This window comes from Leucoraja erinacea, chromosome 14 (assembly GCF_028641065.1).
Source record: "Leucoraja erinacea ecotype New England chromosome 14, Leri_hhj_1, whole genome shotgun sequence".
In the NCBI taxonomy this organism is placed as follows: domain Eukaryota; kingdom Metazoa; phylum Chordata; class Chondrichthyes; order Rajiformes; family Rajidae; genus Leucoraja; species Leucoraja erinaceus.
This window is the reverse complement of record NC_073390.1, coordinates 2204694-2219007: the sequence shown is the minus strand read 5'-3', so window position 1 is coordinate 2219007 and position 14314 is coordinate 2204694. Positions and strand designations below refer to the sequence as shown.

Genomic DNA, 14314 nt, shown 5'->3' with positions numbered 1-14314 from the left:
CGTTAGAGATGGCGAAAGTGTTGGAGGATTATTTGGTGTATGTGACGGCTAGTAGGGTGGAAGGTGAGGACAAGGGGGACTCTGCCCTTGTTACGAGTGGGGGGGGATGGGGAGTGAGAGCAGAGTCATTGGGTATGGCGGAGACCCTGGTGAGAGCCTCATCCATAGTAGAAGATGGGGAACCCCCGTTCCCTGAAGAATTAAGACATTTCCGACGCCCTGGTGTGGAACACCTCATCCTCGGTGCAAATGCGGCGTAGACGGAGGAATTGGGAGTAGGGGATGAAGCAGGGTGGGAAGAAGTGTAGTCCAGATAGCCATGGGAGTCAGTGCGTTTTTAGTGGATGTCAGTCAGTAGTCTATCACCTGCGATGGAGATAGTGAGGCCAAGAAATGGTGGAAATGGTCCAGGTGTATTTGAGTGCCGGATGGAAGTTAGTGAGTTGTGTGTGGGTGCAGGAGGTAGCACCAATGCAGTCGTCGATGTAGCGGAGGTAAAGTTCGGGGATAGGGCCACGGTACGCCTCGAACAAAGATTGTTCGACGTACCCTACAAAGAGGCAGGTATAGCTAGGGCCCATGCATGTGCCCACAGCTACACCTTGTATTTGGAGGAAATGGGAGGAGTCAAACAAAAAGTTATTAAGGGCAAGGACCAACTCCGCTAGGCGGAGTATCAGTGGACGGGGATTGGTTGTTTCTGCGGTCGGTTAAATGGGCAAGCCCTAACAGTCTATTATTATAATGTATTTATCAGATAAAAGTGCTAATTTATGAATGTATTCTTTTCCCCAGTCTGGTGCCTTGCTTGCATGTGGTATTGTAAATTCTGGTGTCCGGAATGAGTGTGATCCAGCTCTTGCTCTTCTCTCCGACTATGTCCTACACAGCAGTAATACAATGAGAATTGGAGCCATCTTTGGGTAAGTGTTCATTAAGGCATTGAAAGTAATTAGCTATCCTCAACTGCAGCTTGTTGATGCTGTACATGCATGATATCTTTTTCCAAGCATACGGAATTTGGAATTATTGTCCTGGTGCTGTTTTCATCATCTAAAATCAGTACCCCATTCCTGCTCTTTCCTTTTACCCTAAGAGCTAAATCTAACTCTCTTGAAATCATCCAGTGAATTGGCTCCACTGCCTTGTGTGGCAGGGAATTCCACAGATTCACAACTCTCTGGGTGAAGAACTTTTTCTTAATCTCAGTCCTAAATGGCCTACCCCTTATTCTTGATCTGTGACCCCTGATTCCGGACTTCCCCCACCATCGAGAACATTTTTCCTGCATCTCGCCTGTCCAATCCTTCAAGAATTTTATGTTTCTATAAGATACCCTCATCCTTCTAAATTCCAGTGAATACAAGCCCAGTCAACCCACTCTTTCATCATAGGTTAGTCCTGCCATCCCAGGAATTATCCTGGTAAACCTATGCTGTACTCCCTCAATAGCAATAATGTCCTTCCTCAAATTAGGAGACCAAGATTGCACACAATGCTCCAGGTGCGGTCTCACCAGGGCCTATACAACTGCAGTACGACCTCCTTGCTCCTAAACTCAAATCCTCTCGCAATGAAGGCCAACATGCCATTAGCTTTCTTCACTGCCTGCTGTACCTGGATGCTTACTTTCAGTGACTTGTGTACAAGCACACCCAGGTCTCGTTGCACCTCCCCTTTTCCTAATCTGAATCCATTCAGATAATCTGCCTTCCTGTTCTTGCCACAAATCGACAACCTCACATTATACTGCATCTGCCCACTCACCCAACCTATCTAAGTCACCCTGCAGCCTCATAGCATCCTCATCGCAGCTCACACTGCCGCCTAGCTTTATGTCATCCGGAAACCTGGAGATGTCAACTTTAATTTCCTCATCTAAATCGTTAATATAAATTGCAGCACCCCACTGGCTACCATTCTGAAAAGGACCCGTTAATTCCTACTCTTTGCTTCCTGTCTGCCAACCAGATCTCTATCCATGTCAATAAACTAGCCCCAATACCACGATGCTCTAATTTTGCACACTAATCTCTTATGTGGGATCCTGTCAAAGGCTCTTTGAAAGTCCAGATACACCACATCCACTGGCTCTCCCTTACCCATTCTCCTGGTTACATCCTCAAAAAATTCCAGTAGATGAGTCAAGCATGATTTCCACTTCATAAATCCATGCTGACTTTGACCGATCCTATCACTGCTTTCACGTGAATTTATGGAAGATTTATTTTGAACTGTGGTAGAGATGGCTAAAAGTGCATGAGCAGCCCAAGAAAACCAGAATGACTTTCCCTGAAACTAGACGTTTGTAAATGTTTAGCTTTGCATTCCTAAAACTTGCATTTCAATGCAATTACAGATTTCTAATGAAATAATTCAGTGCTGAAGATTTTAACTTGTCTTTTATTTCAGTGAAATTCAAATTATCCTTCCCATCCAATCCTAGCCTTATGTTCCCTCCCTAGTTTCCTGTTTCCATTTGAGAAATGATCTACATTCTTGAAAAATATTTATTGGAGAAATAAGCATGTTTTCCATGCTTTACATCACCCAATAACTGCTCTGCCAGATTTTTTGCAGTGCCGACAACCTAATTGAACATGAAGCATTCACTTCTGCCAGCAAAAAATAAAAAATATAGCAGGAGTTACACATTTCTTGTGAATATCCTGCTTGCTATTTCCTCAGGTTGTTACTAGTATAAGCCATACAATGTAGTCAGCAGAGATAAACTTTGGAAATTTACCGCAAGGAGATGTGGATGTTGAGAAAGGTTCATGTAAAGTGCTAATGATCCTGAGAGTTTTACTGTGCTTTTTAACAATTACAGTTTGGGTAATGTGTACAAGGGCTTGGACAAAATATCTTCCCTCTGAAGCCCCCAACTAGGAGCCAGGCTCTTGACGCTTTTATTATCCAGTTAAGGATGAGCAGATCAAATGATGTAGATTGCAGGCAAAAGAACTATGTTATGGTAATTCTAAGGGTTATAAAGTATTTTTTCTGATATAAAGATAATGATTTATAAATAGACCTGTGCAATGCTGAAATAGAAACATAGAAATGGGCCCTTCCGCCTATCAATTCCCATGTAATCGTCCACCTGCACTAATCCTGTATTTTCCATTGCCACCAGTCCTCAGGGATTATTTTGGATTTGGTAATTTTGGAGGTTGTAATTTGGAAAGTCCAATTATCCCTCTTGAGAATTTGCAAATAAATTGCATCAATCTCAGCAGATTTTCCAAGCTTGTTGTCAGTGCTATTTTTTTGTAGACAAAGGCATCATTCTTTTTAGTGTTATTAATGTATGCGGTGGATTGTCATTCTATAAACTGCTTAAGCTAGTCAAGGGCCTAATTTATTTAATTTATTTATAAACATTTTATTTTAAACTAATAATTTTTCTAATAAAAATCGGAAAAATGTTGAAATCTAATTGTTAAATTTTTAGGGTAGCCTGTATGCTGTAAGGATGCACACCATCATAAACACACTCTTCATCTTTCTGCTTTTCAGTAAGGATGATTGGTGTGAACAGTTTGTTTTGTAAAGAAAGTTTAATCAGCTTTGTTATTAGTGATGGTTATCTTCCAGTGGCTAGGGTATTGATTACAACTAAATTGGCATTGACTTTGAAGCCTTTCTATAGTTGCTTTGAGGCCGCATATATTTAACAGAGCAGAACGTTGGATTTCCAGCTATTGTATGAGAAACCCTGGGTTTTCTGCAGTTACCCATCATCATGCTGTTCAATATTCAAGATGGGTTTATTGTCATATGTACCAATTAAGGTACAGTGAAATTTGAGTTGCCATACGGCCACACCAAGTGAAAATCCAGCAATACCATTGCTGCATCCAAGTTCTGGGTGGTGTTGAACTCTGTCAGTAGTGACACAATATATATTCTACCATACAGAATGCTACCTGTGCATTGCTTTCAAATGCTGAGCAAAGCATCTGTAGATATTTGGGAATAGTGGGATTCTCTGAATTGCCACAACTGTGTCTGTGCAAATGGCCCTTGAAGTCTTCCAAGAGTTTTGAGGGTTTTTGAACAGAAATTGTGATTGTCAGAAAACACTGGAAATGCTCAGCAGTTCAGGCTGAATCTATGGAAAAAGAAATTATTGACTCTCAGATCCAGAACCATTCATCAGCACTGGGAAAGAATGAAAATAAGTTTGTTTCGGTAGCGGTGAAGGGGATTAGTGGGTAGTTTCATAGGGTGAAGTTTGACCTGCTGGACATATCCCACTGCCGCATCATTACCCACACATTCCACAACTATGTTTAATCTCATTTAAGATGCCCCATATGTGCCACTTTAGAACATCCATGTTCATCCTTTCATGGATATTCTCTTTGTTCCACTGTTTCCCTGCAATCTAACTAATGACACTGGGGTAGTGGGGAAAGCATTGAAGGATCTTCCAGGCACAGATAAGTAGCCATGATTTCTGTTGCTAGTTGTGAAATAAGAGCCGAGGACAGTGATTGAAAAAGTCATAAGTAACAGTAACCTCACCATACAGAACGATTTGGCTAGTCCATCACAGAAGGGTTTAAACTTGCAGTCCACAAAAAAGATAGCCAACATCTTTGCCTCATGCTGAAAATCTGTTATTTAGATGAAAACAGGGTTCACCCAACATAAACAAATGCCCTGTTATTAACCACAGTGGAGATCCATGAGCTCAACCTCCTTGGTTATAGCAGTGAACTACACGCAACAAAATCCACAAAGGACAATCTGGGCACCCTTTGCGCAATGTAATATGCTAGGTGAGCCAAAGAGCTGAAATGTACAGAACTGGAATAAACAGCTGTTAAGGGGCACAATTTATTCTTCCTTAATTTGTTTCCTTTGTACAAATTGCATCATTGTGTGTTTTCTTCAATTTAATGGTTGGCAGGCTTGGATTGGCTTATGCAGGCTCTAATCGGGAAGATGTATTGGCTCTGTTGCTTCCTGTGACTCGAGATTCTAAATCCAGCATGGAGGTACGGTAAACGAAACTCCCAATATTGATGATTTGAATTTTTGCTTTGATTTAACGCGACTGGTTAAGCCTCATTGAAATAGTGCTGCACAAAATTGAACAAGTTGGTCCCAAACTGGGATAATTTAAACAGTCAGTGATACTTGGGTTTGATCTGATTGTGAGAGCATATGTTTGCTACATATTACTTTTTGATACATGATAGAGTGGCTTAGATGCTATCATAATTAAAAATGGAGATTCAAGGATATATTGGGAATGACTACTGTGTGCAAATAATATGCTTGTAATGTTGCAATGAAGCTTAGCTTCTATTATTGAAGTAAGTTCTTGATTAACTGTCCTTTTATTAAAATGTATCAATTATGCTAAATTATTGACGTTTTCATATGTTGAGCAGTTATCTAATCCTTTAATTTCAAATATCTCTAGGTAATAGGTGTGACGGCTTTAGCATGTGGAATGATTGCAGTGGGCTCCTGCAATGGGGATGTGAATTCCACCATCTTGGAAACTATAATGGATAAATCTGAGCAAGAGTTGAAAGACACTTATGCGAGGTGGTTACCATTAGGCTTAGGTCTCAACCATTTGGGTAAGACTATCTATTGTGGCAATAAAAGTGCTCATTTACATTATTTTTGTTGATTGCCTTGTGAATATGATTTAAACACCGCCAAGGTGTGATCTGTTCTCTGTCTAATTAATTTATCTACAGTGCCCTCTATAATGTTTGGGACAAACACCCATCATTTATTTATTTGCCTCTGTACTCCACAATTTGAGATTTGTAATAGAAAAAAAATCACATGTGGTTAAAGTGCACATTGTCAAATTTTAATAAAGGTCATTTTTATACATTTGTTTTTTTCTATTACATATCTCAAATTGTGGAGTACAGAGGCAAATAAATAAATGATGGGTCTTTGTCCTTACCTTCCACCCCATCGGCCGTCACATACAACACATAATCCTCTAAAATTTCCGCCACCTCCAACGGGATCTCCACCACTAGCCACATTTTCCCATCTCCACCCCTTTTCGCCATCCGCAGAGACCCATTTATCTACCATAATGATGCTCAACAGCTTGTTCTCAAGCATCTAAGAATTCACCACTTTGCTAATATTTTATTTTCCATAAAAGCTCTAGGCAAAGCAGATATTAAATGTAATCTTCAAATTGACAGTGTCCTGTAGTGTGCCTTTTCATCAAAATATTTATTTGTAAGATTACCTCTTTTGACATCTGAGTTGTTTCTCTTCCTTCTTCAGCTTTAAATCGATTTTAACTTTATCTCCTGTCTTCATTTCTTAGTTTATTCATTTATTTTTATTGGCTCGCCCTCTAAGTTTTTAACATGAAAAGATCTGCAAGTTCCCAATTTCTCTTTAAATAAATTCCCACCATTACTTCACAATTTTGTATACATAATATCCTCTCACTTCATAAGTAATAAAGCTTAATACTTTCAAAGCAAATAAAATTTATAGTGCAAGATCAATGCTAACTATCCCTCTTTGCTTTCTCTCCAAGTTGGTAGTTCACGGTGAGATAAGAATAGAAATCAGCCAGTTTGTAAATAGTGTTACTTCATAGATAACTTCCAGTAAGCCTGTCCACCATGGGGATCATACAATACCGAAGACTTCAGTACAATGATTAATGGATGCAATCTAAAAATGAATTTTACCCTTGAGAACCAAAACTGTTATCTTCAGCTACAGTGCCCTCCATAATGTTTAGGACAAAGACCACATGGGTGGAAGGTTGCGACGAGGGGGAGGGGGAACAAGGGCGGTGCTGCGGGGTACCGAGGAGACACGAGTGAGGGTCTCATCTATGATGGGGGTGGGGAACCTCTGTTCCCTAAAGAATTAAGACATCTCGGATGTCCTAGTATGGAACACCTCATCTTGATGTGGTGTAGACGGAGGAATTGGGAGTAGGGGGTAGAATCTTTGCATGAAGCAGGGTGGGAAGCAGTCTGTCGCATACAACACATAATCCTCTGAAATTTTCGCCACCTCCAACGGGATCCCACCACTAGCCACATTTTCCCATCTCCACCCCTTACCGTCTTTCGCAGAGACTCGTCCCTCTGCAACTCCCTGGTTAACTCATCCCTTCCCACCCAAACCACTTTACAACGGAGCAATCTCCAGGTACCTTCACCTGCAACCGCAGAAGATGCAACACCTGTCCCTATACCTCCTCCTTCCACTCTGTACAGGGACACCGACAGTCCTTTCAGGTTAGGCAGAGGTTCACTTGCACCTCCTCCAACTTCATCCACTGTATGCGTTGTTCAAGATGTGGATTCGTACATCGGCGAGACCAAACACAGACTGGGCAATCGTTTCGCGGAACACCTTCGCTCAGCCCATGTGAGCCAACCTGATCTCCTGGTTGCTGGACACTTTAATTCTCCTTCCCATCCCTACACAGGCCTTTCTGTTGGTCTCCTCCATTGTCAGAGTGAGGCTAAACGCAAATTATAGGAACAACATCTCATATTTAGCTTGGGCGGTTTGCTCCCTTGCTCCCTATCCCTCTCCCTCTGCCCCCTCCCCCCCCCCCCCCCCCCCCCCCCCCCCCCCCCCCCCAAAACAGGTTAAAATGTCCTGTTTCCTTTATCATCGTCATTTTGTTTTGCATATGTTTAATTCTTTGTTCTTTATCTCTCCATATCACTGTCTATATCTTCTTTCCCTTATTCCTAACCGGTCTGAAGAAGGGTCTTGACCTGAAACCTCACCCATTCCTTCTCTCCAGAAATACTGCCTGTCCTGCCGAGTTACTGCAGCTTTTTGCGTCTATCTTCAGTTTAAATCGGCATCTGCAGTGTTTTCTTACACATTAACCATTGCTCGGCCCACTTGCCTAACTGATCAAGATCTTGCTGTAATATTTGATACCCATCTTCGCTATCTACGATACCACCTAGTTTAGAGTCATCTGCAAATTTACTAAACATGCGTTCAATATTTTCATTCAAATGGTTGATATAAACCAATTACAGCAACGGGCCCAGCCCCAATCCCTGAGGAACACCACTGGTCACAGGCCTCCAGTCGGAAAAAACTATTTTCCACCATCATTACATGCATCATTACATGAAGTCAATTTTCTATCCAGTCAGCTAACTCTCCCTGGATTCCATACAATCTAACCTTCTAGAGCAGCCTACCATGCGGAACCTTATCAAATGCCTTTCTGAAGTACGTGTTGATAACATCTACGGCTTCATCAACCTTTTTGGTCACTTTAAAAAATCTCAATCGGATTCATAAGACTATCTTCCACATATGAATCTCTGAAATTCTCTGCCACAAAATGCAGTTGAGGCCAGTTCATTGGCTATATTTAAGAGGGAGTTAGATGTGGCCCTTGTGGCTAATGGGATCAGGGGGTATGGAGAGAAGGCAGGTAAAGGATACTGAGTTGGATGATCAGCCATGATCATATTGAATGGCGGTGTAGGCTCGAAGGGACGAATGGCCTACTCCTGCACCTATTTTCCATGTTTCTATATAAAAGGTGCTGACTGACCATGCTGATATGCTCGGTCTCGTCGATGTACAGGAGACTGCATCGACAAAACAATGGATGCAGTAGATGAGGTTAGAGGATGTCTACGTGAACCTCTGTCTCAGCTGGAATGACTGCTGGGGTCCCTGAGTAGAGGTGAGCGAGGAGGTATAGGGACAGGCTGTACATCTGCAGTTGCTGGGGAAAGTACCTGGGGAGGGGATCGTTTGGATGGGAAGGGAAAAGTGAAGTTCTGGTAAATCTTTTCTGCACTCACTTTACAATGGAGCAATCAGACCTGCACACAATACTCCAAATGTGGCCTAACCAAAGTCCAATGAAGCTAAAAAAAAATCTAAAGGCCTATTAAGTTTACCTGATGTAAGAACCTCATAGCTCTGTCCCACGGTACGAGTTCATTCCAAGAGCTCTCCCGAGTTTGCCCTGATTCGAACTTGGAGATTTACGGTAATGGCCACTCGTCGGTACTCGGGGCTCTTGTGGACATTTTTCATCATGTTGAAAAATCTTCACGTCTTCCAGTGCTTACCTGCGTTAGCGAGTCTTCCCGAGTACCTGCCATTAGCACTAAGAGACGTCCCCAAGCTCCGAAGTAGCTGCTACGTTCGTTCTCCGTGGTTACCACGAGTTTGATTTTTTTTTTTAACTCGGGAGAGCTTTTGGAATGAACTCGTGGGACAGGGCTTGAAGAGTAGGCTATTCACTTCCTCGTGTATCTTCTGCCATTAAAAGCAAGGGTGATCTTTTAGTTAAGTGCCATTTGCCTGAACTCATGCCACATCCTTTAATTTGTTTATCTAAAATTGTATCAATCTCTAAATTAAATGTAATTAACAATGGAGATGCAGCCTTCTTCAGGAGACTATGCGAAAGATTCACCGCCCTCTGGGTGAACAAACATCTTCTCATATTTGTCCTAAATCGTTGTTTCAGATACCCCAGACAGAGAAATATTAACTGATTTATTCTTCAAATCCCATAACAATTTGAATGTTTAATCTTGCTTTGTATGTCAAACTGTAATCCTAGGAATAAATCTTGTGAATTTTTACAGAACTTCCTCCATAGCCGTACATCCTTCCTTGGGGAGGAAACATCTTTAGAGTGTATTTTTAGAGTTGTATTAAAAATCAAAGCAGATCGAGTTATCAAGATTTAATTATACAAGAGAAGGAAATGGGGAGATTTTCAAAAAGGTATAAGATTGGTGTGCTTGGTTAGAACTGTGTGTTTACATTGAGGGTGACTAAGGTAGACACAAAATGCTGGGAAGCGAAAGGATCGCCTTCCCAGTTCTCCCACTGGACTTGCTGTCTCCGCCTACATTCTATCTTTGTCCCGCCCCCTGGCATGTCTGAAGAAGGGTCTCGACCCGAAACGTCGCCCATTCCTTCTCACCAGAGATGCTGCCTCACCCACTGAGGTACTCCAACATTTTGTGTCTACCTTCGATTTAAACCAGCATCTGCAGTTCGTTCTTACACAGAGGGGGACTAAGGTGTGGATTGGTTGGGCCATATGCTTTTGTGTTGTTAGTTAATGTGATTATTTATTCCTGCATCTCTGAATTTTTCATTGAGGGTTCCCTTTTTAAAATGTTGATCAAGCATCATGCGCATCAATTAGATTTCTTATATTTGTGAGTTTTTTGTATTTCTACTTGTAATTTTGCATTAGTGACTTTCTTGTACACACAGAAATAGTCTTCAAAGTAAAGCCATCCTTCTGAAGAAAGTTGATGTTATATATTTGTGTTCATAGGAAAAGGAGAGGCCATTGAGGCCATTTTAGCTGCGCTAGAAGTGGTTTCTGAGCCTTTCCGCAGCTTTGCCAATACGCTGGTTGATGTCTGTGCATATGCAGGTTAGTTTGGTGGCAAATGCAACCAATTTTATGTTTTATAACAATCTTTTAAATTGAAGTCTGTTCTTGGTTAATGTATTTTCAACGTTTTTAGGCAGAATATAGATTCATTTAGCAAGAATAGAATAAACTTATTTAGTATGTTTTTACAACTCTAACCATGTGTAGTACCATGAACAGATCTTTGCCCTTTTAAAAAGTTGATCAAGCATCATGTGCCTCAATTGGACTTTCTGCATTTGTGTTTTTTCTTTGTGTTTCTTTTTGTAATTTTGCAGTATTAACTTCCTTATAGCATTATAAAATTGAGGTTTCCTTGCATATCAATCCTGTTTATTTAATTGTTAGTGTAATTAACTGTAATCTTGCAGGATTCACCCAAACACTGTCATTATTGTCGAGACACTAGACTGGATTAACTATGCTGACTCACTCGTAATATCAGCAGGTCTTCCTGGATTGGAACTCCTTCCTTGTGCAAGATGCAAACAATCCATTTTAGTTCCAAAAAGGATCAAGCAACTTGCATCCTTTTACTCATGGAAAGAAAGATTGTAATCCACAATGATCCCGCTAAAGTCAAGGCTCTATAATTCAGTGGTGTTTTATTTGTCACATGTGCAACTACCTAGTGAAATTCTCTTTGCACATATTACACATGCTGGCACCACCATTTTTGGTGCCATTATTCAAAGTGCGGTTGGCCTGCACGCTGGATGTAATGGAGCCGTTCCAGCGAACCAGTGTCCCTCTCCTCACCCGGACATTTTTGTCTCCCGGGGGCCAACCTGCAGAAGACGCTGGAGGCATTACCACGGCCCTAGCCCAGCGGATGTCTCCAGCGCCCAGTGGTCCTGCCAACCGACGAGCCTTCGGGTGGATTCCCGGACCCGTCGGCCAACGTGCGTTTGGGTGGGCTCCCGGTCCCAGCTACCGACAAGGCTTTGGGCCTAAAGAGACGGAGCGGAGGTGATCGCATCAAGACCTCCTTGCTCATCCAATAGCCACAGTTAAATATCCACTACTACCCTGGGAATGATAACCCACATTTCCCATTGAAGCCTTCCAGTTAATACCCTGGGTCAGAAAGTATAGGCTAATGTAGGAAAGTATAGTTTTGTGCCTTACCATCACCACCATCTCTAATGTTTAAGTGTTGGGTGCTAGCCAACTTTCTGCTTGTAGAATATTGAACCAGCAAGGCAAGAATCCAACAGTGGTAACCCATATTCCTACTCTGCTGCCAGGCAACAGCTCTGCACAATCCACAGTTTGTGGATGTGGCCTAGTCCATCACACAAACCAGCCTGCATCGCCTTCAACCTCATGCTGCCTAAATAAAGCAGCGGAATTAATCAAGGACCATTCATACCTCGGTCATTCCCTCTTCTCCCCTCTCCTGTCCGGCAGAAGATACGAAAGCATGCACCACCAGATTCAGGAACAGCCTCCATCCTGGTTTAGTTTATAGTTTATTTTTGAGATGCAGCGTGGAAACAGGCCCTTCGGCCCACCGTGTCCGCGCTGACCAGCGATCCCCGCATATTAACACTATCCTACATACCTGAACATCTTTGGAGTGTGGGTATGATCTCGGGGAAAACCCACGGAGGTCACCAGGAGAACGTACAAATTCCGTCCAGACAGCATCCGTAGTTGGGATCAAACACGGGTCTCCAGCGCGGCGCTCTCTGTAAGGCAGCAACTCTACTGCCGTGCCACCCTTGTGTTAGACTACTGAACAGCCCTCTTGTTAGCTAAGGATGTAGCCCTGATCTCCCAACCTATTACGTTGCGGCTGTTGTCCAACTACCTGCGCTCAGATCATAACCATCCATTCCTTTCCCGTCCATATAACTATCCAATTTATTTTTAAATAATAAAATCGAACCTGCCTCCACCACTTCCACTGGAAGCTCATTCCACACAGCTACCACTCTCTGAGTAAAGAAGTTCCTCCTCATGTTACCCCTAAACTTTTGTCCCTTAATTCTCAAATCATGTCCTCTTGTTTGAATCTTCCCTACTCTCAATGGAAAAAGCTTATCCACGTCAACTCTGTCTATCCCTCTCCTCATTTTAAAGACCTCTATCTAGTCCCCCCTTAACCTTCTGCGCTCCAAAGAATAAAGACCTAACTTGTTCAACCTTTCTCTGTAACTTAGTTGCTGAAACCCAGGCAACATTCTAGTAAATCACCTCGGTACTCTCTCTATTTTGTTGACATCTTTCCTATAATTTGGCGACCAAAATTGTATACCATACTCCAGAATTGACCTCACCAATGCCTTGTAAATTTTAACATTACATCCCAACTTCTATGCTCAATGCTCTCATTTATAAAGGCCAGCATACCAAAAGCTTTCTTTACCACCCTATCTACATGAGATTCCACCTTCAGGGAACTATGCACAGTTATTCCCAGATCCCTCTGTTCACCTGCATTCCTCAATTCGCTACCATTTACCATGTACGTCCTATTTTGATTTGTCCTGCCAAGATGTAGCACCTCACACTTATCAGCATTAAACTCCATCTGCCATCTTTCAGCCCACTCTTCCAAATGGTCTAAATCTCTCTGTAGACTTTGAAAATCTACTTAATTATCCACAACACCACCTATCTTAGCATCATCTGCATACTTACTAATCCCTATTTACTAATCTTACTAGTCATACTGTGGAGATGTGACACTATATCCTGCACTCATGTATTTTTCTCCTTTCTTTATCTGTTGTACTTGTGAATGGCTTGATTGTACTTGTGTGTGGTATTCACTGTATTATTATGCACATGACACTAATAACCCAGTAATACCAGATGGGCAGTATTGACAAGATAAATTCAGTACCATTTGTTTCAAAAAGAAAAATTACTTACTGGTGCATACTGCAGATGATTATGCATCCACTGTTACACTTACAATAATATAATCTTCAATATTGACTGAGTTACCCAATCCCATACTTAAGCTTAAGAATTCTTGACAATCAACCAAAGCTAAGCGCCGCATGCCTGCTATGTTGTAAAAAAAAGATGCATGTAGGAAGATTACAGTAGGGGAGGAAATTTAAAAGCTATATTCAAAACAATTTGTGGTCATATTATGAATTTCCCTTGTTGCACTCACAGGTTCTGGTAATGTACTGAAAGTCCAGCAGTTACTTCACATTTGCAGCGAACATTTTGATATAAAGGAGAAAGATGATGATAAAGACAAAAAGAAAGACAAAGATAAGGATAAAAAAGAAAATGCTGCAGATATGGGAGCACATCAGGTATTATGTGTGTGCTAATTCGCATAGAAGCAATTTAATTGGAAATGTTGCTGTAATCAATATCTTATGGTTAATATTGCCATTGGATGATGTAATTCTACCATGAAAGTCAACCATTGTGTTGAAATTGAAAATTGCTAAATGTTTCCATTTTAGTTCTTTTTTTTTAAACATAGAATTTGGGTAATGTGGAGATAGGATGAGATGTTAACTACTTATATTGGAATAGGCACGTTTGTTTTTAACTATTTATTCAAAAGTTCTTTATGAATGAAATGGGTCGTTTTATTTTTGGTGAAGTTGATGACTGGAAAATCTGCAAATTGATTTGTGGTTAATTTTTAAGAATCTTTTTGCGTTTTTGTACCCTATGAGTTGACCTGAAATGCGAGACAACCTCATGCAACAGATAAAGAAATGTCTTAAGCAGCTCTTGCAGTTCATTAGCAGCTAGGATTGGAATTACAGCTGTAAATTATGCATTTCCAACTTAAAACTAGTTCAGGAATATATGTATCAAAAATGAATATTTTCTAATTAAGGTTCATTTAAAATATTTTTTAGATTTGATTGCATATAATAATAATAATAATAATAATAATTACATGAAAAGTAT

At 41.2% G+C, this 14314-nt stretch overlaps 1 protein-coding gene across 1 annotated transcript in view; it reads left to right on the top strand.

Moving 5' to 3' along the window:
- The window catches only part of psmd2 (proteasome 26S subunit ubiquitin receptor, non-ATPase 2), a 63045-nt gene that overhangs the window by 33665 nt on the left and 15066 nt on the right, over positions 1 to 14314 (top strand). The window contains exons 11-15 of the mRNA XM_055645373.1: positions 796 to 923; positions 4919 to 5006; positions 5438 to 5600; positions 10319 to 10420; positions 13553 to 13698. Coding sequence (XP_055501348.1) covers positions 796 to 923; positions 4919 to 5006; positions 5438 to 5600; positions 10319 to 10420; positions 13553 to 13698 — 627 coding nt within the window. The remainder of the gene's footprint in view (positions 1 to 795; positions 924 to 4918; positions 5007 to 5437; positions 5601 to 10318; positions 10421 to 13552; positions 13699 to 14314) is intronic.